The 24,557-nt window shown below is 40.4% G+C and overlaps 4 protein-coding genes across 12 annotated transcripts in view; 3 read left to right on the top strand and 1 right to left on the bottom strand.

The window, feature by feature from the left end:
• Positions 1–19,185, bottom strand: part of IQCG (IQ motif containing G) — a 54,701-nt gene extending 35,516 nt beyond the window's left edge. For 2 of the 5 annotated variants that reach the window (XM_044942769.2, XR_006551073.2), the window contains exons 1-3: positions 10,768–10,927; positions 3,182–3,248; positions 1,074–1,344 (exon numbers count right to left, since the gene is read on the bottom strand). In XM_044942769.2, the coding sequence (XP_044798704.2) occupies positions 1,074–1,344; positions 3,182–3,189 (279 nt within the window). In that variant the 5' untranslated portion in view covers positions 3,190–3,248; positions 10,768–10,927. Of the gene's footprint in view, positions 1–1,073; positions 1,345–3,181; positions 3,249–10,767; positions 10,928–19,053 lie in introns of those variants that run through there. The other 3 variants (XM_044942771.2, XM_044942774.2, XM_044942773.2) reach the window with 3 other exon arrangements.
• LOC123333647 (sialomucin core protein 24-like) lies at positions 4,015–8,509 on the top strand. Its single transcript, XM_044942783.2, has 2 exons — positions 4,015–4,021; positions 5,681–8,509. Exons 1-2 carry the CDS (start codon positions 4,015–4,017, stop codon positions 6,298–6,300), a joined length of 627 nt encoding a protein of 208 aa, XP_044798718.2. The 3' UTR covers positions 6,301–8,509.
• Positions 11,067–14,557, top strand: RPL35A (ribosomal protein L35a). 3 transcript variants are annotated; one of them, XM_006078509.4, is made up of 5 exons: positions 11,067–11,176; positions 11,812–11,856; positions 12,073–12,225; positions 13,146–13,290; positions 14,501–14,557. In XM_006078509.4, exons 2-5 carry the CDS (start codon positions 11,846–11,848, stop codon positions 14,522–14,524), a joined length of 333 nt encoding a protein of 110 aa, XP_006078571.1. In that variant the 5' UTR covers positions 11,067–11,176; positions 11,812–11,845; the 3' UTR covers positions 14,525–14,557. The 3 variants fall into 3 exon arrangements, with proteins under 3 accessions (XP_006078571.1, XP_006078572.1, XP_044798727.1); XM_006078510.4 differs by having other exon boundaries at positions 11,147–11,221; XM_044942792.2 differs by lacking the exon at positions 11,067–11,176 and adding an exon at positions 11,353–11,376.
• The window catches only part of LMLN (leishmanolysin like peptidase), a 51,604-nt gene continuing 46,184 nt past the window's right edge, over positions 19,138–24,557 (top strand). The window contains exon 1 of one of the 3 annotated variants that reach the window (XM_006078515.4): positions 19,138–19,460. In XM_006078515.4, coding sequence (XP_006078577.2) covers positions 19,242–19,460 — 219 coding nt within the window. In that variant the 5' untranslated portion in view covers positions 19,138–19,241. The remainder of the gene's footprint in view (positions 19,461–24,557) is intronic. The other 2 variants (XM_025285333.3, XM_006078514.4) reach the window with 2 other exon arrangements.

Here is a 24,557-nt window from a genome sequence, read left to right as displayed (position 1 = left end):
TCCACCACAATTCATTCATAAATGAGAAAACTAAGACTGAGAAAGTGAAATGAATTGCTTATTGCACAATTCAACCATAATGATCCTGTAACTTCAAATCCACTTTTAAAACTCTAATAAAAGTTTTGTGAATCCAGTTTATAAATATAGCAGTAGTAATAATAATAATAATTATAAAATTGTAAGGGGCAATTAAAGGGAAATTTAATTTTCTAGTCACAGTAAATATGGACTTCTTTTCTATCAGACATGAAAATTAATTTACCTTCTCATTTTTATAGCAAGTTGCATTTATCACAGAATCAGATATATTCTGTACAAATTATATAATTTTGTTAAACTTAATAAATATGTACCTAAAATAAAATGTAATAAAATTTGTACTTAAAAATTTGTTTCTGGTTTAAGGGCTTAAGAATTTATGAAAGATTTTGCTCACTACCAAGTTGAGTTTTTTGTAACTCAGTGGTGCTTTGAGGGAGGAATCCATAACATCATTGAAAATGTAATGGCTAATGCAATAATGTGGCTGGATATTCAGAAAAGCAGATTGCAACATATTTAGCAATGACAAAGTCATTTTAGATGAAAGCAGTGTTGACAAGGTCCAGTTGAATTTCCTCCCCCTCGTGTTCAGTTAGCTTTTGTGCTGTTGTGCTTAATCGCTCAGTCCAACTCTGCAACCCCATGGACTGTAGCCCACCAGGCTCCTCTGTCCATGGGGATTCTCCAGGCAAGAATACTGGAGTGGGTTGCCAGCTGACAAATACCAATACAAGACAAATAAGACAACACAATTATTTATCTCCTCAGTATATATATTGTATTTACACTGACTTATCTATGGACTTTTTAGAATAACACCAATATATCAGGAGAAAATGATATTTTGTGAGATGTACCGTGAGCCATGTCTATTTCACTCCATTAACTGAGAGTACATATCTTAATTACTGTAGCCCTTTACCTGACTAGAAGGTGCTATTCCCCAAGTTGAATTGAATGGCGTAGGTACTGCAAATGATGGAGAGATAAAGAGAAAGCAAAAATTAAGTAATGGTGAATGTATATACCATGCTGATGCTTTGTCTTTTTTCATACTGAACTGGCATGATATAATTTAGAATGGAGAGCTGGTCTGTGGTGTCCTCCAAAACTGCAGAGATCCTCAGCACGTCTAGAATGGATAGCGGCTTCATGATTTCTGGGCTGGTTTCTATGACTGCTTCTTTGGCTGTTTCTTCCTTTTCTTCTACAGAAGTATTAGGTGGTTCTCCTGTCACTGACACCGTCACTTCAGAAGGCCAAGCTCCTGGAGGAAGATTTGAGGCTTCCAGTTGACCTCTAAAGAAAGAAGGAAGGAAAAAAAAAGTCAGCCATCAAATGTTTAAAATGACTTAAATCCAAAAACACAGGCAGCATGTAGATGGGTTCCTGTAAAGTCCATTTTGCCATATACTCAAGAGAATGAACAGAAGTACTTTGCAGATGATTCTGCTTAATAACCCCCAGTAACATTCTGACTTCCCAAAGAAAAGCAACTTATTGTTCATAAAAGATGTGGAGCCCCTGCTATTTGACTATGCTTAACCAGTTTGAACGTGAGCCAAATAAACTTTTTTCCTAGCAACATTTTCAGGTGCTAACCAAAATTGTCTCATGGTTATGTTAACTGAAAGCTGAGACTCTCTGTACACTGGGTGCCAAATCAAATCCTGGAGACAGAGTTTGGGGTGGAGAAAAGGATAGCTAGCTTTATTGCTTTGCCAGGCAAAGAGGAACCTAAAACCATGTTCAGTCTCAAAAAACCAAGAGTCCCAACCCTAGAGAATTTGATGAGGGTCAAATGTGGGGTCTCTAACAAGATTAGAGTGTGGGCAGAATTTGCACTTTCTTAATCTCATTTTAGGTGGTGGGTCTTCTAATCTTGATGAGCTTCTCTGTTCCCTTTCATCTTGCCTCTGGTGATTTTTGGCTGCTTCTCCCTTGATTGGGCTTCCCTGATAGCTTAGTTGGTAAAGAATCCACCTGCAATGCGGGAGACCTGGGTTCCATCCCTGGTTTAGGAAGGTCCCCTAGAGAAGGGAAAGGCTACCCACTCCAGTATTCTGGCCTGGAGAATTCCATGGACTGTATAGTCCAGGGGGTTGTAAAGAGTCGGACACGACTGGGCTACTTTTCATTTTCACTTTCCCTTGATTAGCTTCCCAGGTGGCTCCCGTGGTAAAGAACCCACCTGCCAATGCAGGAGACATAAGAGGTGCTGGTTCAATCCCTGGGTAGGAAAGATCCCCTGGAAAAGGAAATGGCACCCTACTCCAGTATTCTTGCCTGGAGAATCCCCGTGGACAGAGGAGCCTGGAGGGCTACAGTCCATGGGGTCGCAAAGAATGGGACATGACTGAAGCAACTTAGCACGTACACCCTTGATTAGCAACTGTTCAAATCTGCCCTTTGGAACTCAAGGAAAGTTATAATGCTGGAGTCTTGCCTATAAGAAATGGGAGACAGAAAGGCCTCCATGCCTGGGAGCCCTACAGGGCCCTGCTCTGTTTCAGTTAGCAAAAAGTGGAATGGAGTAGCCATTCTCAAGGTGGCCCATATGAGTCTCACCTTCTTGTACTCATGCCCTTCTGTGGTCTTCCCCACACTGAACAGGACTAACCTATATAAGCAAAAGGATATAGTGGCTTCCAAGGCCAGGTGATTTTGAGACATTAAAGTTTCTCTATCATTTTCTCAAATCTCTCACTCTGTGGGAATCCAGATGCCTTGTCATGAGGATACTTCAGAAGCCCTATGAAAAGTCTCATGAGAGTGAGGAACTAAGGCCTCTTGACAAAAGACAGCATCAACTTGCCAGCTCTGTAAACGAGCCATCTTGGAGTGGATACCCTAGCCCCAGTCAAGTCTTCAGATGACTGCAGCCCTGACCAACTTCAGCTTATAAGAAACCCCAAAACAGAACCATCCCACTAAGCTGCTCCTCAATTCTTGACCCATATAACCAAGCTACTCCCAAATTCCTGACCTTCAGAAACTATGTGAAATAATAAACATTTATATTTTTAAGTCACTAAGTTTTGGAGTAATTTGTTACACAGCTAGGGTAAATAATACACAGAAATTTAATATAAGTCATTTCATAAATATGTATAATAAACTGGAATTTGGAACATACTCTTCCATTCTTCTTTAGTTAGTTTTAATTTTCTTGGTACATTATAATCTCATGGAAATGCAATCACCTAAAGTGGGAAAAAACATTGAGATTAGTTTAAGGGAGTGTTGAATGACATTTATCTCTATACCCTCCCACTAAGAGAAAAAGAAGTACAAGAGCTGTGGCTTATCCCCTTTAGCTTTGCAGAGCAGTATCAGAGATGGAAGAATCACTGCCATCAAATGGCACAGGTCTATTTAGTATCCAGCTTAACTACTGGCAGATACATGCAATCTTTGTGTTTCTTAAGGCAAATTAATGCCAATGTAGGGCTTCCCTGGTGGCTCAGCAGTAAAGAATCTGACTGCAGTGCAGGAGATATGTGTTTGATCTCCGGGTCAGAAAGATCCCCTACAGAAAGAAATGGCAACACATTCCAGAATTCTTGCCTGAGATATCCCATGGACAGAGGAGCCTGGTAGGCTACAGTTCACATGGACATGACTTAGCAACTCAACCACCACCACCAATGTCCAATATGTCTTTTGTATGTTTTTAAATTATATTCTGAGTATTAACTGGTAATCTCCATATACAACAGATTTACTTTTCTGTTATTCTGATTACTAAAATATTTGATGGTTCCATTCCCCTATCTGCTAGATTAACAGAATTTATTGCATCCAGAAAAACAATTGCCATTATACCTAGAAAAACTATTTATTCTGAAAATAAGTTTAATACTGCTATCAATATGTTATCCTTCCTCAGTAAAGGAAAGTCCTTTCTGGTTAAATAAGCTTTACAATGAGAACAGACTACGGAGAATTTTGCCATATACAGAGCAAACAATGAATAGTAAGTTTGCAGTATGATCTTGTCTACAATAAAGTGATCCTTAGGAGGGTGGTACAAGTATGTCCCATGCAACAAACATTTTATATGCAAAACTGAAAGAATATTATAGATGTTCAAGCTGGTTTTAGAAAAGGCAGAGGAACCAGAGATCCAACATCTGCTGGATCATCAAAAAAGCAAGAGAGTTCCAGAAAAACATCTATTTCTGCTTTATTGACTATGCCAGAGCCTTTGACTGTGTGGATCACAATAAACTGTGGAAAATTATGAAAGAGATGGGAATACCAGACCACCTGACCTGCCTCTTGAGAAACCTGTATGCAGGTCAGGAAGCAAGTTAGAACTGGACATGGAACAACAGACTGGTTCCAAATAGGAAAAGGAATAAGTCAAGGCTGTATATTGTCACCCTGCTTATTTAACTTCTATGCAGAGTACATCATGAGAAACACTGGGCTGGAGGAAGCACAAGCTGGAATCAAGAGTGCCTGGAGAAATATCAATGACCTCAGGTATGCAGATGACACCACCTTTACAGCAGAAAGTGAAGAGGAACTAAAAAGCCTCTCGATGAAAGTGAAAGAGGAGAGTGAAAAAGTTAGCTTAAAGCTCAACATTCAGAAAACGAAGATCATGGCATCCGGTCCCATCACTTCATGGCAAATATATAGGGAAGCAGTGGAAACAGTGGCTGACTTTATTTTTTCAGGCTCCAAAATCACTGCAGATGGTGACTGCAGCCATGAAATTAAAAGACGCTTACCTTGGAAGGAAAGTTATGACCAACCTAGACAGCATATTAAAAAGCCAAGACATTACTTTGTCAACAAAGGTCCATCTAGTCAAGGCTATGGTTTTTCCAGTGGTCATGTATGGATGGAGAAGGCAATGGCAACCCACTCCAGTACTCTTGCCTGGAAAATCTCATGTACAGAGGAGCCTGGTAGGCTGCAGTCCATGGGGTCGCTAAGAGTCGGGCATGACTGAGCGACTTCACTTTCACTTTTCACTTTCATGCATTGGAGAAGGAAATGGCAACCCACACCCGTATTCTTGCCTGGAGAATCCCAGGGACAGAGGAGCCTAGTGGGCTGCTATCTATGAGGTCGCATAGAGTCAGACAGGACTGAAGTGACTTAGCAGCAGTAGCAGCATGTATGGATGTGATAGTTGGACTATAAAGAAAGCTGAGCACAGAAGAATTGATGCTTTTGAACTGTGGTGTTGGAGAAGACTCTTGAGAGTCCCTTGGACTGCAAAGAGATCCAACCAGTCCATCCTAAAGGAGATCAGTCCTGGGTGTTCATTGGAAGGACTGATGTTGAACTTGAAACTCCAATACTTTGGCCACCTGATTTGAAGAACTGACACATTTGAAAAGACCCTGATGCTGGGAAAGATTGAGGGCAGGAGAAGGGAACAACAGAGGATGAGATGGTTAGATGGCATCACCGACTCGATGGACATGAGTTTGGGTGGACTCCGGGAGTTGGTGATGGACAGGGAGGACTGACGTGCTGCAATTCATGGGGTTGCAAAGAGTCAGACAAGACTGAGCGACTGAACTGAACTGAAAGAATCTTTACATAAACTGGAAAAAAAAAGATATTCCGGACAGAGGGACGGACGCAGCCTAGGGTGTCCCAGCTTTCACTCTAGCGCCAGCGCGGAGGACGCGATGTCTGGGCTGTCTCTCTCGCCCGCTGCTTTTGGCCGTCGGCTGCCTGGCTGCGCTCTGCGTAATCACAGCGGCTGGGAACACCACCGTGGCCCCGAACGTGACTACAGCCTCGTCTCCACCGCCCACCACCACGACAGTCCCGGTGTCACCGACGACTCTCCCGCCGCCGCTGGTCACCACTCCAGCACCAGATATCTGTGGAAGCCGAAACAGTTGTGTTTCCTGTGTTGATGGTAATGCTACCTGCTTTTGGATAGAATGTAAAGGTAAAAGCTACTGTTCAGATAATTCAACAGCTGGTGATTGCAAGGTGGTGAACACCACAGGATTCTGTTCTGTGCCCACTACCACACCAACGCCAACCAATTCTACAGCTAAAACCACAACTCTGCCTTCCACTACTACAACTTCCACCACAGCTACTACGTCAGGTACAACTAATACCACTTTATCTCCAACTGTACAACCTATGCGGAAGTCTACCTTTGATGCAGCCAGTTTCATTGGAGGAATTGTCCTTGTCTTGGGTGTGCAGGCTGTAATTTTCTTTCTGTATAAATTTTGCAAATCTAAAGAACGAAACTACCACACTCTGTAAAGAGACCCACTAAATTAACAAGGACTGGCGTGTAACTCACTGAAACCAAAATATTATCTTTCAAGATGTCCCATATGGAAGACGCTATTCTAGGATCTTTAATTTTTCAAAGGATGCATATAGGAGCATCACCCTTGAAGAAGAATCAGTTCAGTCACTTTGCTCAACGGGCCTATTTAAAGTACGCTGCATGAGTCCTTGCGGCTGTCTTTCATTTTACATGGCTGCTGCTGTGGGATTGTGTTCTCTCTGCTTGACATGCCAAATGTAACTGTAAGTGATGGAAAACGTTGTCCTGTGCAGACAACCTCATGACTCTTTTGGCAATTTAAATGTAGTCGTTTTAAGCCTGAAAGCTGCATTATTTTCATCCTAACTCAGGATGTAGTTTAGTGACCAGAATTGAGAAGAATGTGCCAAATGAGCATCAATCAGGTGGATTTTTGGCCATCGTTTCAAAAGTGGAATAAATTTATAAGTTTAGTACCCTTAGAGTAAAATTTTGTGCTTGATAAGTTATTTTTTTCTGCATTAGAAAAAAGATGCCACACAGGGAATTACATTCCAGATTTAAAGAAATGAGAGGATACACAACATGAAAAGTATAGCAGGTTATTGTTCATACTTGTAAAGCACCTTATATCATTGAGAAATAAAGAACAGTGCCTTAAAAGACAGACTGAAAGGTAGACTGTAACTTAAAAAATGTTGGTGATTTGTTCTTTTACGTTAATGAAGGGAAAGGTTGGTTTGAGGATGTAACTGTTGATGTGAGCAGTAGTAAACCTGCTTTTAGATACCATACTATTAGTATTTAATTGAAAACTTACCTACTTTATTTCAAGCCTGAGTAACTTAAATGATATTCTACAGAGTCGAAAGCCTTCATCTATTGGACCTCCTACCATTTTTCTTATGGCTGTTAAAAAGTATAAAGATAAAGTTGATTTAATTGTGTTTTCCTTTGTACTTCGAAAAAGTATCCTAACACTATTGTACCTTAAAAAGATTTCCACCGAGCTTTTTTGAAAAGTAACTTCTATAAGACAAGGAAGAAATAAGTTGTTTTAGAATCACTTACTATAACTCTTTAAATGAGACAGTCATTTTAAGTTTTGAAATAGCAAATGTGAGCAGTATAATTTCAGAAAAAATTTAGTTGATCAGATGACTAAATTTTTATTGATAATTGCTCTGGATAAACAGATTGAACTTTTTGTTTCTCCTCTCCCAGGCTTTCTTCTTAGTTTCGATTCCTGTTGTAGGAAAAGCATGTGTACTTTTTATTTTTTAGTTTCCTCATGAAGCACTAGTTTTTTTCAGGTTGAGGGATATTTCTTCCCTGCCTTTTACACATTGGATTAGTTCAGGGGCTTAAATCAGTTTAAAATGAACTTTTGCTTTTCTAGGTCATTAAGATGTTTTGTTTTAGTTTCTTTAGCCTATAGGGGCCGATTTTAGTACTGGTTTTCAATATTTTATAGTACAAGACAAGTTGCTTTGGTCCATTTCATAAGCCAGAATTCCTTATATTTAGATAATTAAAGGTTCTTAAAGTGAAGATTTACTGTTTCTTTGTTACTTGCTGGTACAGCTAAAGTTTGTTTTACTTGCACATTTGTACATATACCTAATGTTTTCAAGTGCCTTAATTGTTTAAAATCTCTGGCTTCAAAGGTTTTTGGGAAAAGGTAGGCTTACCTCACATTTTTGTGTTTCCCTCAGTAGTGATATTCTAGGTACCTCACAAAAATGTTTATTATGGTGCCATGGCTGTTAGCTTTTAGTGATTGCTTTAAGATACAAAATTCAGTTGAAAATACACAGAATTTCCATTCTCCCAAGGGGGTAAAAATTAGCTACAATGGTGTAATTGTCATTTACTTAGATACGAATACCTTGCCACACATTAACGTTAACGCTATAGCTATTTCTGTGAAAATGTAGCTGATGAAGCCTCTCATCTTCTGTAGTTTTGAATACTGCTCTAACAGAATCATAATATGGAATTAGATTTTACAAGAAGAGCTCTTACAGTGAACTCACAGCCTTTTCCCCTGTTGAGCAGTTTAGTATCTTGAGCCATTAATGATTTGGGTTTGTTTTTTTTTTTAATCCAGAAAGTATATAGAAACATTTTCAGATTTTTCACCTGATTTGTTCATGCAGATTGTAGTTCTATTAAAATCCCATATCTTACCTTACGGATAATTGTTGCACAGGCAGACACTGCTGTATTTAGAAATTTCTATTTCAGTTCATTAAAAACTGCAAAACCAATCTGTATCATGTACCAAACCAATCTAAAATAAATCTACATGTTTATTGGGTTAAAAAAAAAAAAAAAAAAGATATTCCAAACTAGCTAAATTTTCCAGTACAAGGGCAGTCTTAGAAGCAAGTTAATATGCTATTAAGATTTTGTTCTTTTGCTGCGTCGTTCTTTATTTTTCCATTTTTCAGGCCTGCAGCATCAGTAAGTATGCCTCACGTAAGTAATAAAGGCCTAGGCTTAGTGCTTTCAAGTTCTGGCTGCTCATTCCTCAACACTAGAAACTCAGGAGTCATTTCTGCTTCCTCCTTCATCCTGACATCAGCATTCCCCCAATTCAAATCATCACCAGGTCCTGTGGATTTTACTTTCAATTTCTATTTCACCCAATACCCTGCTGAATCTAGCTGTTTTTTCTTGCTTGAACTACTCTAACAGCTTCCAAATTAAAAGTGATCTTTTTGAAATAAAGGGCTCATCTTATAAAATTGAAAATTTCATTGTATTTCTTAGAACCTTTCAATGGTTTCCCATTAACTTGAGGAAAAAACTAAAATTCTTAACTTGGACCATAGGGCCTGCTCCTCTGTTCCTCTCCAGATCCATCTAGCACTGCCCTTTTATTGCTCTCATGGCTCCAGCTTCAATGGGCTTCTTTCTTCTAAGGAATCATGCTCCCTTCTAACTCAGGGCTTTTGCATATGCTATTCTTTCAGCTTGAACCACTCTTCCCCTAACCTCTTCACCTTGTAAAGTCCTACTGGTCCATCAGGTACCAGCTTCTATCAGTGGCATTTTGCTCTGTATCTATCACTTTGCCCAACTGGAGCCAAGCTCCATGAACAATTTTTTTCTCACACCACCTTCTAATGTGCCATATATTTTACATTTTACTCGCTCGTTGTCTTGCTCTCCTACTAGGATGTAAGCTCCATGAGGGCACAGATTTCTGTTGTTCTGTTTACTGCAGCATCCTCCAAGCCAAGAACAAAATTTTGTACATGGTAGTCAGTCATTCAACAAACTGTTGGAAAAAATGAATGAATCCATAGGGCAACACAAATAAATGTGCAATAATTAGGAAAGGTAAATCTCTGGCATCCACTGAGCTATCCCATTCCAGTGCACAAATATTTACTGAAGACCAACTGCACTTGGGCTAGGTGATGGGCACTTGGAGTTTAGCAACTCCTGTCGTTAAGTCGTGTCCAGCTTTTTTGCGACCCCATGGACTCTAGCCTGGCAGACTCCACTGTCCATGGGATTTCCCAGGCAAGAATACTGGAGTGGGTTGCCATTTCCTTCTCCAGGGGATCTTCTCAACCCAGAGATGGAACCCGCGTCTCCTGCATTGGCAGGGGGATTTTTTTTTTTTTTTTTTTTTACCGGTGAGCCACCAGGAAAGTCTTTTGGCAGCTGAGTTCTCCTTAAAAGGCAACAAGGCTTTGTCAGGGCTGTGCTCTTCACCCTCGGACTCAAAACGAAGAATGGCGGTAAGAACTTAAGTCATTTCTCGAAAGAGATAAAGGAGTAAAAGGAGGAAAGGATTAAACGGGTGGTAAGGCGGGAGGCGGTGGTGGAGGGGGGGGGGGCAGGGGGGGCGGGGCGGGCGTTCCAGGTGGCTCAATGGGTAAAGAATCCGCTTAAAATGCAGGAGCCAAAGGAGACGCTGGTTTGATCCCTGGATTGGAGAGATCCCCTGGAGGAGGGAATGGCAACCCATTCCAGTAATCTTGCCTGGAGAGAGGAGGCAAGAGGAGGTTCTTCTTCCCATGGACAGAGGAGCCTGGCGCGCTACAGTCCATAGGGTCGCAAAGAGTCGGACACGACTGAACAAGGACGCAGAAAGGCAGAAGAGGGCTTCCCAGGTGGCGCTGGTAGTAAAGAACCCGCCGGCCAATCCAAGAGATGCGGATAAGCTCCTTGGGTGGGGAAGATCCCTTGGAGGAGAGCCTGGCAACCCACTCCAGTACTCTTGCCTAGAGAATCCCATGGGCAGAGAGCCTGATGGAGGACGGTGCACAGAGTCACAAATAGACGCGACTGAGTACACTAGACGCAAAGGGGTAGGAAAGATATAGAGAAGTAAGAGCTTTCTCCTCCTGCTTTCTTGCTCGCGGTCTTTCTCTTCCAGGGTAGGATCCGAGAGCTTCCGTTTGCCCTATTCCTAAGTGGTAAGTAAGAAGGAAAAATACCCCCTTGTTGGCGAATCAGTTCTAGGGTACTCGAAGAGTAGGTCGTCCTCCCCTCCGGCTTCACTTTGCCAACTACACCCCCGGATGCCGTCGGAACCAAGCTAAGGTGTTTCTATGGCAACGGACAGCTTCGGAGGACCTTTTCTTCTCTTTTAGCTGGCTACCATTTTGCCTCCCTGTGTTCCAAAATAATACATTTGCAGCTTACAAAGATAAAAGGACTTAGGGAAAGAATTGTACAGGTGATTTTGAACGTGGTTTATTTCAGTCAGAAGGCGATTTCTGAGGCTTGGTTTTTTTGGCGGCCGCGGAAGTTACCTAAACGGGGGCGGGGCGGAGATGTGTTTACCCACAAGGCCACGCGGCGGGTCCTCGCTGGTCTCTTTCAGCCATCTTGGACCCTGTGAAGGTGTGTGGATTTCCTGCAGCTGAGCTTTGGGAGCAAATAAGTGGGGTAGGCTCGGCTATATCTCTCGGACGAGGCACTGGTGTGACTCCGAGGCACTATCAGCTAAAGATTTCTGTGATTTCCAGCAACAGGGAGGACAGGATGGAGGAGATATGGGACTGATGGTGCTGGTCCCCTGGCCTCCGAGAATGGGTGCTCCGGTAACCCCAGTTGCTTCCGCGCCCTAGCGGAGTAAAATACAAAATAGATGCATTTTGTCTGGCAGCAGCGGCACCTTTAGGCAGGGTTCTTTGTCCACTTACTACCACCTCAAACCTGTTTTTTGCATGTTTACTATGTCTTCCCTTAGCTTTTCTTTCCCGTTCAGTGTGTAAAAGGGTTCTCTGCGTTCTTCTCTGGCTTCTTGACCTTCATTTTTTCGTAGTGATCGTAGCATAAATTTTCTTAAGACTTTCTTTTGGTGTTTCTAGGAGTTATGTCTTGTAGTGTAGAATCTTGCCACTTTAGTTTTTATCTTCATTTTGGCGTTTGCTTACTTATCCAGCATTCTTTGAGTTTGGGGTGCTGTTCCACAGGAAGCTAGTAGGTGGCAAACGGGCATTGCAGGGTTTTAAACTGATTATTTTTGTTTTAAGGCCTGCTGGGAACGGGACTTCTAAAACGACAAATATGTCTGGAAGGTATGTGTTTTAAATAGCATTGCTTTGTATTTACAGTGTACTTGTTTATTAGGCGTGATCATAAATGGAAGTTTAAGTCTGGTGGGGAAAAAAAAATAGATGTTTGGTATAGGTAAATTTAGGTGGGGGTCATCACAAGTCAAACCATACCTGTTGCTTGTTGAAGTTTAATGAGATCTTTTAACAGCTTAGAATTAACAATGTATTTTGTCTTAGGCTGTGGTCCAAGGCCATTTTTGCTGGCTATAAACGGGGTCTGCGGAACCAAAGGGAACACACTGCTCTCCTGAAAATTGAAGGTGTATATGCTCGAGATGAAACTGAATTCTATTTAGGCAAGAGATGTGCTTATGTGTACAAAGCAAAGAAGTAAGTGTATAGTATTATACTCTGGACTTTTTACTTGATTTGTCACATTTTAAGTTGGTAAAGTAATTGATACGGTTGTGGTTTTTACTTTGGGATTTTAAGCAACTTTAGGGTAGTGTTGGATGTAGATGTCTACTGCACTTAGAAAAATTACAGCTGTTAATTGTTTGAAAGGAGGAGTCAGCTTCTTAATGATTTTAAGGTTTTGTAGAGCATTTTTCATGTACCTTAATTCATTTTTTTGATCTCTTGTTGTATTTTTTATGGATGCTTAAAGACAGTCTCTCTCTAGAGTACTGGTTCTTAAACCCATTCCAACTCAGTTAAAACTTTTGGGATAGAGGCTGAGGGAGAGGTGGAAGAAATGGGTGGACTGTTGTTTTTTAATTGTTTTAAAAAAGATCTTTGGGGAATGCTTTCATCTCCTTCAGCCCCTTTTCCTGCTGCAACCAGAGAGATCCTTTGAGATTTTTAATTATAAGTCAGATCATTTATACTTGTGCTGAAACTCCAGCTGGTCCCCTCATATGGTTAAAAGCTGAAGTCATTAAGGAGTGTCTAAGACTTTATGCATTTAGGGCTCCCCGTTTTTTCTCTTAACCCAGCTAAGATTCATCTTGGTTATATATTTTTATTTTAACACAAGCTGTTCCCTTACCTTCCAGTCTTTTTTCCAGCATTAGCTTTTTAGTAATGTCTTCCCTGGCTGTTCTCTCCCTATACTCAGCTTTTTTGTCCCCTTTTTCATCTACCCCCTGCCTTCTCCACTATTAGAGCTATTAGCATTTATTTCTCAAGTGAATTAAGTGGTTAACTGGGGTTGAGGGCCACTGATCTAGAAGTCATCTTGATTTTGCACCACACTATATTGGGTCTGTGGGTTCTCATGCCTTTATTATTTTTAATCGTCTTAAAATCAGCAACACAGTAACTCCTGGTGGAAAACCTAACAAAACCAGAGTAATCTGGGGAAAGATAACTCGAGCTCATGGAAACAGTGGCATGGTTCGTGCCAAATTCCGAAGCAACCTTCCTGCTAAGGCCATTGGACACAGAATTCGTGTGGTAAGTACATTGTTAACAGCATGGAACCTTGTGGAATCAAACTAAGCTCAAGGGGTTCGGCTTGGACCACTAAGGACTATTGTGATAATAAAATGTCACCAATAGTTCAGGCTGTAAAATTAGCGGCTACTGTGAAAATATATTATGGAACATTTTCTTGGCATTATGTGAAAAGCGAAGGCAAAGGGTTCAAATGGATTGTGCCTAGATTCAGGTGATTGCTAAAGCTGCCTGGAAGTGGTGGGGAATAGCATTTGACCCTTGAACAACACAGGGGTTAGGGGCTAGTGGGAAATCTACCTATAACTTTGCAGTTGCCATCTGCATCTGTGGATTCAGTCAACTGCAGATTGTGTAGTATGTATTTACTAAAAAAAAAAATCTGTGTATAAGTGGACACGTGCAGTTCAAACTGCAATGTTCAAGGGTCAGCTATTTAAACAGTTTTCTGGCATATGTATTAGGCTCTGAAGTAATGGCTAGAAAATGAAAATTCAGTATACCTTTTCCTGGCATAATTATTTTTTTTTGGACTTAATTCTTAATATTTCCCATCTCTTCATCATGACAGTCTTGAAATGGTATTAAGGCCAATAGATGCTCACATCCCAAGGCTTCAGGCAAAGCCTTCAACTCCAGATTCTGTGGTTTTTCTAACAGGATGGCTCCTGTTTTCTTTAGTTAGGATGCATTTTTAATAGATATGGCTACATCTTTGGGGACACAGGGCACTACTGAACCCTGCTGAGCAGTTGAAATTTTTCATCAGAGCAGGTTTTTACTGTTAATGCATGTGAGTGAAGTAGCTTCAGTCATGTCCGAACGTGACCTCATGGACTGAAGCCCTCCAGAGTCCTCTGTCCATGGGATTTCTCACACAAGGATACTGGAGTGGGTTGCTGTGCCCTTCTCCAGGGTATCTTTCTGACTTGTCTCCTGCACTGGCAGGCGGATTCTTTACCACACCACCACCTGGGAAGCCCCCGTATTGTTAGAGGAGGCAAAATTAAATGGACTCTGTGTTCCCAGTACTGATTCTTAGTCAGTGAATAATCAGAAACTGAAGGCTATAAACATTAGTTCCCTTCCCATGAGGATATGAGTCACTGGGTTCCTCTCAGATAGGTAATGGGATGAGAGATGTATTTATGTTGTGGTATTCAGTAACTCCTGTATATAACATGTACCTTGTGTTCTTTTCCCCCCCCAGATGCTGTACCCTTCGAGAATTTAAACTTCTTGAAAATAAATAAAAGTGTGGATTTGTCCTGTTGTGCTTTTGTTAAATGGCTTAAAAAATTCTTTGTCCTGAATACAGTTGCTAAGTCCTAAAATGGTGGTGGTTATCAGGCATATACAGAATACACAGGAGCCTAGAGAATATAGGTCTATAGGAGGGTTTTGATGATGATGGATGTATCTTGTATCTTAATACAAGACCTTAAATGGTAGGGGGAAGATTACAAGTGATTTTTAGTTGGAAACAGTGGAAAGGAGTATCTTGGAAGGTTTCTAGTGATGGCGCACTGGAACCTAGCCTATGGAAACATTTTTTAACTTGGCAGCACTGTGTGGCTTATGGGTTTTTTCTGTTCCCCAACCAGTGATCAAACCTAGGCCCTTGGCATTAAGAGTGCAGAGTCCTAACCACTAATCGGCCAGGGAAGTCCCTTTAGCCAGTATTGATATATACGTAAAACTTTTCCAGATTTCCACATCAAATGGACCTATAATTCTTCCTTTTATTTCAACTCTGGCACTGTGGTATTGGTACCTGTCTCCCTCATTACACTGAAAGAACCTTGTTTTGATCTAGAGTACCTTTTAATAGCATGCACTTGTTTGATATAGATTGGTTGGGAAACCTGGGAACTAAAAATGGTAGATGGGAGGAATTTGCGGAATATATTGATGGTATTTGGTGGCTTATTTGAACAAACATGGGTGAGAAATATTTGGGATTTGCGACTGGACAAAGCATTCCAGTATTTATATAACACTTGGTTGGGAATAATGTGTAACTTGAAAGTGTCTCCAAAATGCCGTAAGTCTTAGGAAAAAAATCTTAGTAGAGGGTGGTCAGGATTGCCTGGACAGTGTTGCTTGCTTTCTTTGGCTCCATGTTTTAATAGAGTAAAGTGCAGGATTAAAATATTTTGGCATGATATAATGGGAATTTGACAAACTGAGCCCCTTTTGACTTAAAATTGTATGTGGGCTTAGTTCAGTCGCTCAGTCGTGTCCCACTCTTGGTGACCCCATGAATCGCAGCACGCCAGGCTTCCCTGTCCATCACCAACTCCCGGAGTTCACTCAGACTCAATGTCCATCGAGTCAGTGATGCCATCCAGCCATCTCATCCTCTGTCGTCCCCTTCTCCTCCTGCCCCCAATCCCTCCCAGCATCAGAGTCTTTTCCAATGAGTCAACTCTTCACATGAGGTGGCCAAAGTACTGGAGTTTTAGCTTTAGCATCAGTCCTTCCAAAGAAATCCCAGGGCTGATCTCCTTCAGAATGGACTGGTTGGATCTCGTTGCAGTCAAGGGACTCTCAAGAGTCCTCCCAACACCACAGTTCAAAAGCAGCAATTCTTCGGCGCTCAGCCTTCTTCACAGTCCAACTCTCACATCCATACATGACCACAGGAAAAATCATAGCCTTGACTAGACGGACCTTTGTTGGCAAAGTGGTGTCTGCTTTTGAATATGCTATCTAGGTGGGCTTATCTAAGAGCTCTTAAAAATGAGTAGAACATAGCAGTTCTACATTTCACTTAGTTTAATGGTGGCCCTGAAGCCAAAAGAGTCAGGGAAATTGGGTATTGTGTACTGCCAGTCTTTGTTGTCCAGCAGCTGTCCAGCAGCAACTGTTGGGAGGCATGGCCATAAGGGAAACAATGTGGGTTGTAAGAAGCAGCAGTTTGGAGTCATTGAGCAACCATGCTCTCCTCACCCTTTCAAGGCCACCACATTTCAAATTTCTTGCGTAGGATCTTAAGGAAATTGAACTTGGAAAGTTGGGTTAAGGCAAGAAGAGCAGATGAAATATCACTTGCCAAGCATCTCTTCCTACAATTTCAAAAGGGAAATGGCACAAAGATTTGATGTGTAAGCAGAAGGCATTTGAGGAACCAATTAACTGGGTTATGTAATGTGACTAAAACCTATTTGGAGTAATTGGAAAGTCTAGAAAACTACCAGATGCCAGGATATTAGTATTTAATTTTGTTTTTGACTGTGTCACCCATAGCATATGGGATCTTAGTTCTCCAACAAGGGGTCAAACCCACGCCCCCCTGCAGGGGAAATGAGTCTTTCTTAATATGGGATGCTTCATCTATTTGTGTGTCATTCTTGTGTGGGGACCATGCTAATCTTGGTAGTATCCCAATTTTAGTTTGTGTGCTTCCAAAGTGAGTGTGAAGCAGTCTTAACCACCGGACCACCAAGGATGTCCCAACAATATTCTCGAATTAGAGTGTCATTGAAGAGCTTGAGTGACAGGTGACAAAATTCATATTTTAGAAAGATCCCTGTGCAACCCAGCATAAACGAAGGGAAAACCAGGCAGGCTTTGCAGTCTTAACTATTTGCACACTGAAATAGACTAAACATTAACCAAATTTTAAAACCAATTGTGGAAAGGAGTCTTCAGAAGTAATGTTCTCAGCTTTGGTTGCTGAACAGGTAACTTTACACAAATTTGGGGGACCAGGGGATGGTTGGGAGGGGAGAGTTCATGAGTTCGAGAAAGCTGGAGAATGCCCACCTGTCAACGTGTCTAGGAAGGCAGGTAGTTATTGGGGTCTGGATTAGGTGTACAGAAGAGAGGAAATCATCTCTGTTGTAGGAGTTCAGTGGATAGATCCAGGGATGATGGTAGAGTAATGCGTGGATAAACAAGAAGTGGTAGGCACTTGAAAAAGCAAGCTGAGAGTGTCTAGGATAACCAGAGTAAATGCAGTTGGAAGTAAGCCTTGCACACAAATTCATGCACACTCTTAAACTGATGGGATGGTAGCACTTGTGAGAGCCTGTATTAGGCTTCATCTGCTCCCATAGAGAGGTTTGGTTTAGTGCAGACTCCTCAAGACAAAGTTACATTGGAGGAATTGCTTGTTTCACTGAAATGAACTAAAATGGCTAGCACCTTGTCCTTTAAACTGTTAAAACTGCCACTCCACAAGGGTGACACTGCTGTTATCTCTAGGAACTTGATAACTGGTACCATTCTTTCTTTATTCACAATCTGGAATTTGTGGTTTTGTGTAGAGAGCACATACTAAAAGTGATAAATTTGGTTTAAAATCCCAACTTCCTCTTGTTGTGGGATGATAGCCACATCTAATGCCACTATTCTTATGTATGATTCCCCACCCATTTTTTTTTTTAGTACATAATCTTATCAAATGTATAAATTCTTGGGAATTTTTTTTAACCTACTACAGTTCCTAGTATAGTAATTTATAATATTCAATTCTTGAAGTGACTGTTAAAAGCTCAGTGGTAACAGTTCCCAATTTCTTGGTTTCTTTTGTGGGCCACAAGGAGATTAGTTTTTTATAGTTCCTCACAGCTTAGCTTTTAAGCTTTTAATAGCAAGGATCTACCAGGTTTCCTCCAGGGTTAAAAGTGTTAATTGCTCAGTTATGTCCAACTGTTTGCAACTCCATGGACTGTTACTCTCTGTCCATGCAGTTCTCCAGGCAAGCATACTGGAGTAGGTAAGCCATTCTCCAAGGGATCTTCCCTACTCAGGGATCAAACCCGGGTCTCCCGCATTGCATGCAGATTGTTTGCCATCTAAGCTACCGGGGTTAACGCATTTGCAACTCTTAACATTCATTGATTGTACAGAAAATGACTTTAGTTAAGAAGTGGGTTTGGGACCTCTGGCGGTCCAGTGATTAAAAAGCCACGTTTCCAGTGCAGGGGGCAGGGTTTGATCCCTGGTCAGGAAACTTAAGATCCCACCTACTGTGAAAGTGAAAGTCGCTCAGTCGTGCGACTCTGCGACCCTATGGACTATACAGTCCATGGAATTCTCCAGGCCAGAATACTGGAGTGGGTAGCCTTTCCTTTCTCCAGGGGATCCTCCCAACCCACAGATCGAACTTAGGTCTCCCGCATTGCAGGCGGATTCTTTACCAGCTGAGCCACAAGGGGGAGGACAAAAAAATTTTAAGTGGATTTAACACGATATTATAATTCAACTACCTTCAACTTAAAAAAAGGTAGGTCCTAAAATCGGTGACTCAGGATAAGTAAAATTGAAAAGTACATTCCACTTACCTTTTAAACAGAGAGCTAAATCTTAAGACTTTTCATCTATTTATGTCTAAGCTCCTGGCACCTGCTGCTGCTGCTGCTGCTAAGTCGCTTCAGTCGAGTCCGATTCTGTGCGACCCCAGAGACGGCAGCCCACCAGGCTCTGCCATCCCTGGGATTCTCCAGGCAAGAACACTGGAGTGGGTTGCCATTTCCTTCTCCAATGCGTGAAAGTGAAAAGTGAAAGTGAAGTCGCTCAGTCGTGTCCGACTCGTAGCGACCCCATGGACTGCAGCCTACCAGGCTCCTCTGCCCATGGGATTTTCCAGGCAAGAGTACTGGAGTGGGGTGCCATTGCCTTCTCCGCCTGGCACCTAGTGGGTCCATATTTTTTCACTGGATAACTGAATTAAAAAGTAAAACTCCTTCAGTAAGGACACGTCCTTATCACCATCTCATTACCATCAATACCGACTAATCTCACAGCACAACTCACGTGGGCTGCTAGGCCGGCTTCACGCGAATGAGACGCGATGATCGTGATGCGACTCTCATCTTCCGCGTTGAACTTCTTACCGGTGACGCAAGCCAATCAAAAAGCAACTTTCAGCCGCCAAGTCCCTCCACCTGCCTGGAGAGGCGAGGGGCGGGGCTGGCGCTGGCCGCGGAGGCGTCACGTACTCCATGGTAACGACGCTCGGCCTGAAGATGGCGGCCGAGTCGGGTAGAAGAGCGGGCACCTCGGATTCAGGCCTGGGCCCGAGCCGGTGGCACTGGAGCGGTCCTTTATGGGTTCGAGGCGTTTTACTTCTTTTGGGCGGGCTCCGGGCAAGCACCACATCTATTCCTGTCTCCTTGCGCAGTTCTCCTCCGTGCCGGCACCACGTCCCCTCTGACTCTGAGGTAGGGCGACGGAGGGGCCCTGTGAGGGTAAAGTAATATGGGAGGCAACGGTAGAGAGGATAGGGTTGGAACAGGGTGTACTAGAGGAGAAAGCGAGATTGGGCCAGAGACTGGACTCCGAGAGGGTTGGGACCAGCCATCAGCTCCCTTCTTGTACCCAGCAAAGTGGCTCAATTCGGCACTCGAAAAGAACATCATCACTTTCCCGTGCGGAGAGTTGTGCTTAGCAAGTTGTCCTAGAGCAGTGGTTTTCCAACTTGGGTGTACATCAGAATTACCTACTGTGCTGTGCTTAATCGCTCAGTCGTGTCCTAAGGACTTGTTAAAATTCAACTGGCCGCTCCATTCATTCCCTCCCGCTGCCCACTTCTGACTCATTAGATCTCGGATGGAGCCTCAGAATTTGCAGTTGAAGTTCCCAGATCGTTGATGCTTCTTGTCCAAGGACCTTACTTGGGAAACCACTGACTTAAAGGTTTGAAAAAGAATTGATTGGAGAGCTAGACAAAATCGTTGCAGAGATATTGGGGGTTCTCTGGAGACAAAATTCAGATTTATTTTCAAGTTACTTCATCACATTGCTTGCTTTAACCCTGTACTCCTGCCCTTGAAATACCTTTCTCCCTCCCATTGTATTTTTCTTTCTGTCTAAATTCTTTCATTCTTAGTTCCTTAATCGCAAGGCAGCCTGCTGAAACCACCCCAGCAGAATGTTCTTTTCATTTTACAATATGTCTTATCTGTACTCTTTTCTGGCACTTAACCGAGTCCCGCTATGTGGTGACAGCTTATTTTTCAGACATATCTTGCTTTTGTAGTTGAATTGTAATTTTCCTTGGTATATGAGGATTGTGTCTTGTACTTTGATTTCTGTACAGTATTTAGAGAAGGGCCACAGTAATCAGTATTCTTTGAGGAAAGGAGACACAGTACCTGGGGGCAGGGCTGCATGTTGTGATTGATTTTATATTAATATTTTGTCTTATTACTTTATCAAAAAAGATTAATTTGGAAATTTTCAGTTCAGCTCAGAAATCTAAATCTAAGAAAATTCATTTTTGTGATAATTTTCAAATTTCTCTGTGTGCTGTTATAATCATATATGCCAGAATTGTAAGTTTGGTGTTTGTGGCTATATTACAGCTTTTATCATGACACTGCATTCTGGCTGAATTGTTTTATTTATTCTTTAGTCTCTTAGCAACTTGTAAGTTTATAATACAGTATTGTAATCTGTAATCACTGTGTTGTACATTAGATCTCCAGGACTGACTTATCTACTAGTTGCAAATTTGTACCCTTAAACATCTCAGTTCTCCCACCTACCTAGTGAATTCTTTTTAAAATACATTTCCACAAAGCCCTGCATTTCTCTCTTTGAATTTAGATCAAGAGAAAGTAGTTCAAAGAACTGCAAAATCTCTGTACTTGAAGGAACCTTAATAGCTGTTTTCTTCTTGTGATTGTTGCCAGTGTACAAATCTCTTACTTATATTTGAACATTTCCACAAATAGGGAAATTGTCTCCAGAGGCAGTCCCTTTGCTTTTTGGAGAGATCATTGTTCTTTTTGTAGAGCTGAAAACAGACTTCCCAGGCAGTACAGTGCTAAGAGTGCTAAGAGTTTCCACTGCAGGGGACACATGTTCAATCCCTAGCAGAGAACTAAGATTCCACATGCTGTGGAAATAAAAATAAAGGTACACAGCTTGAAAACTCTTCCTGAAACTTCCCTCTATTCTTATTTATGGCTCTTGGCTGAACAAACTAAATAGTGATGGTGCTTCAGATATTAAAAGCAAGCTATTAAATTCTTGAGAGTTCTCATTCCTAATAAATTTTCCTGTTTCTTCACAGAATACGCTGTAACAAGTCCTCATAGCCATTCTCTTTGCTTTAATTTGGACACAAAGAATAGGCAAGTGCTGTCATTGTAACAGTAGTGACTGCATCTCTGATAATTGCAGCAGGAAATTACAGTAACTTTATATTGGTAATGACGGGGAACTACAAAACATTTGACTCATATACCTTGTTCTCAACTGAAAACTTTTAAGTTTTGGTTTAATTTTTTATTGTGTAAATTAAAACAAAACCAGAATAGTATAATGAACTCCCATGACCCTTCACCCAGCTTCAACACTTACCACTGTTTTCTTATTCTGTTTCATATACTTCTGTCCATTCTCTATCCACCCACTGTTATTGTTACCTTTACAGGTTTTTTTTGTTTTCCTGTAAAATTTATATATACTGAAATGTAGCAAATACAATCATTTACATTCATGTAAAACCAACAACCTATCACAATACAGAATAGAACATTTTCAAGTCTCCAGAAAATTTTCTCCTGTTCTGTGCCAATCAGTCTCTCCCATCTCTTTTCTTTTTTTAATTTTTTTTGTATTAGATTTAGATTTTACAGCAAATTAGTTTTGCCTGTTCTAGAATTCAGCTTAAATAAATGGAATTATATAATGTATAATATAGTAGATCACATTGAATTTTCCAATAGTAAATCAACCTTGTATTTTTGGAATAGATTTTAATTGGGTATGATATATTATCCTTTTTAATACACTTCTGAATTCAGTTTCCTCGTAGATGAAGGATTTTTATATCTATGTTTATAAGTGATATTGGTTTATAGTTTCCTTTTCAGTGAAATTTTTATTAGCTTTTGGTATCAGAATTATGCTGACTGTACAAAATGAGTTGGAAAATTCTATTATATATTTTCTAAAAGAGTTTGTAGAAAATATCTCCCTTAATATCTTCCCTGCCCTTCACTATCTCCCGGAGTCTGCTCAAACTCATGTCCATTGAGTCAGTGATGCCATCCATAACTGAAACTATCAGGGCCTACAGGTTTTCTTTATGAAAAGTTGTTTGTTTGTTTTTTTTAACACTTTCATTGAGCTATAATTTATATACCATAAAATTCACCCACTTAAGTATCCAAATAAGTGATTTTTAATAAATTTACAGAGTTATAGAACTATCACCACAGTCCAGTTTTAGAATTTTTTCATCAACCTGGAAAGAACCCTTGTGCCCATTTACAGAAAACTCATGTTTTCACTTCTGGCCCCAAGAAACCACTTGGTAGGAACAGATAAATTCAGTTTCTCTGATACAGGTCTGTTCATAGTATCTATTTGATCTTGTGTCAGTCTTGGTAACATGTGTTTTTTAAGGACTTTATTTCATCTGAATTGTTACACTTACTGACATAAAGTTGTTCATAATATATTTATCCTTTTGATGTCTATAGAATCTGAGTGATATCCGCACTTTCATTTCCAATGTGGTAATTTGTGTTTATTTTATTTTAGTCCATTCTTTCTAGGAGCTTATTAATCTTATTAATAATTTTAAATAGCCAACCATTAGCTTTGGTAATTTTCTTTAATTATTGTTTTCTATTTCATTGTTTTCTGTTCTTTGTTATTTCTCCTTTCTCCTTATCGTGGATTTACTTTGCTCATATTGTTAGGCAGAGACTTACATCATTGTTTTTGAGCTCTTTTTTCTTTCCTACTATAAACATTTAAAGATCTGTATTTCTCTCAGTACAAATTTAGCTACACTTCACAAATTTTGACACATTGTATTTTAATTGTCACTTAGTTCAGATGCTTTTATTTTCCCAAGTAATTTTATCTTTGATCCATGGGTTATTAAAAATGTTTAAAATATAATTTCTAAATATTTGGTCCTTTTCTAGATAGCTTATGGTTATTAATTTCTAATTTAGAGAATATCTTCTGTAAGATTTCAGTTCTTTGAAATTGTTTTACATATATTTCAGCATATGCTCTATCCCACTAAGCTTTTCTGTGTACTAGTAAAGAGTATACTATAGGTACTGAGTATAGTTTTCTGTAAACATCAATAAGGTAAGGTAACTGATGGTACACTTCAGATTTCTATATTTTTTATACAAGTTTAAGGGTTGTATTCCATTTACAATTATTATAAAATATTAGCTATAGATTTCTATGTTCTTAAAATTTTTTGTCTAATTGATAGGATCTTAAAATTTTCTATGATTATAAATGTTTTTCTTTTTCTTCCTTTAGTTCTGTCAGTTTTTGCTTCATGGATTTTGAATCTATTGCTAGGTACATTCACACTGGAGAATCCCATGGAGGGAGGAGCTACAGTCCATGGGGTCACAAAGACTCAGACAGGACTAAGCGACTTCACTTTCACTTTCACTTTCAATCCTTTATTGTTATAAAACATTCTTTATTACTGGTAATACTCTCTACCTTTGTCTGCTTTGCTGATATTAGTATAGCCATTCCAGCTTGCTTATGATTAGAATTTTATATCTCACCTGTCTATGAGATGTAAAAGTTTATCTTTTATCTCACTAGAGATAAACTTCAGTATTGAACATCTTTCTTTTAGTGCTTTAACTATTTGTTTCATTGTCTTCTCATCTTTATTTTTTTTTAATTAAATACTTTATTTAAAAAAATAAAAACAGGTTTAGACTCACTGCAAAATTGTGAAGAAGGTACAGAGATTTCCCAAGTACTGTATTCCTCTTGACATGCATAGACTCCCCTATCACCAACATCCCTAATCAGAGTGGTACTTTTGTTGTAACTGATGAAACTACACTGACACATCATAAGCACCCAAAGTCCATATTAGAGTTTACTATTGGTGTTGTACATTCCATGGGTTTGGACAAATGCATAATGACACATAGCCATCATTATAGTATCATACATGGTAGTTCCACTGCTTTCAAAATCCTGTGTGCTCTGCTTATTCCTCTGCCATCTTTCTGTCCTTGGCAAACAGCAATCTTTGTACTGTGTCCATAGTTTTCCCTTTTCCAAAATGTCATCTGGTTAGAATCATGTAGTATGTAGCCTTTTCAGATTGACTTCTTTCACTCTGTTGATGTTCCGTCTCCCAGTCATGTCTGACTCTTTGTAACTGTGTGGACAGCAGTGCACCAGCCTTCCCTGTCCTTCGTCATCTCCCAGAGCTTGCTCAAACTCATGTCCATTGAGTCAGTGATATGCATTTAAGTTTGCTTCATGTCTTCTCATGGCTTAATAGCTCATCCTTTTAACTC

This window comes from Bubalus bubalis, chromosome 1 (genome assembly GCF_019923935.1).
Source record: "Bubalus bubalis isolate 160015118507 breed Murrah chromosome 1, NDDB_SH_1, whole genome shotgun sequence".
Taxonomy (NCBI): Eukaryota; Metazoa; Chordata; class Mammalia; order Artiodactyla; family Bovidae; genus Bubalus; species Bubalus bubalis.
The sequence above is the reverse complement of the archived record's forward strand: the minus strand, read 5'-3'. Positions and strand labels throughout refer to the sequence as shown.

Coding starts and splice junctions, on each gene's coding strand:
- RPL35A (XM_006078509.4), top strand. Junction 12,226..13,145: donor TATGTGTACAAAGCAAAGAA/GTAAGTGTATAG, acceptor TCTTAAAATCAG/CAACACAGTAACTCCTGGTG. Junction 13,291..14,500: donor TTGGACACAGAATTCGTGTG/GTAAGTACATTG, acceptor TTCCCCCCCCAG/ATGCTGTACCCTTCGAGAAT.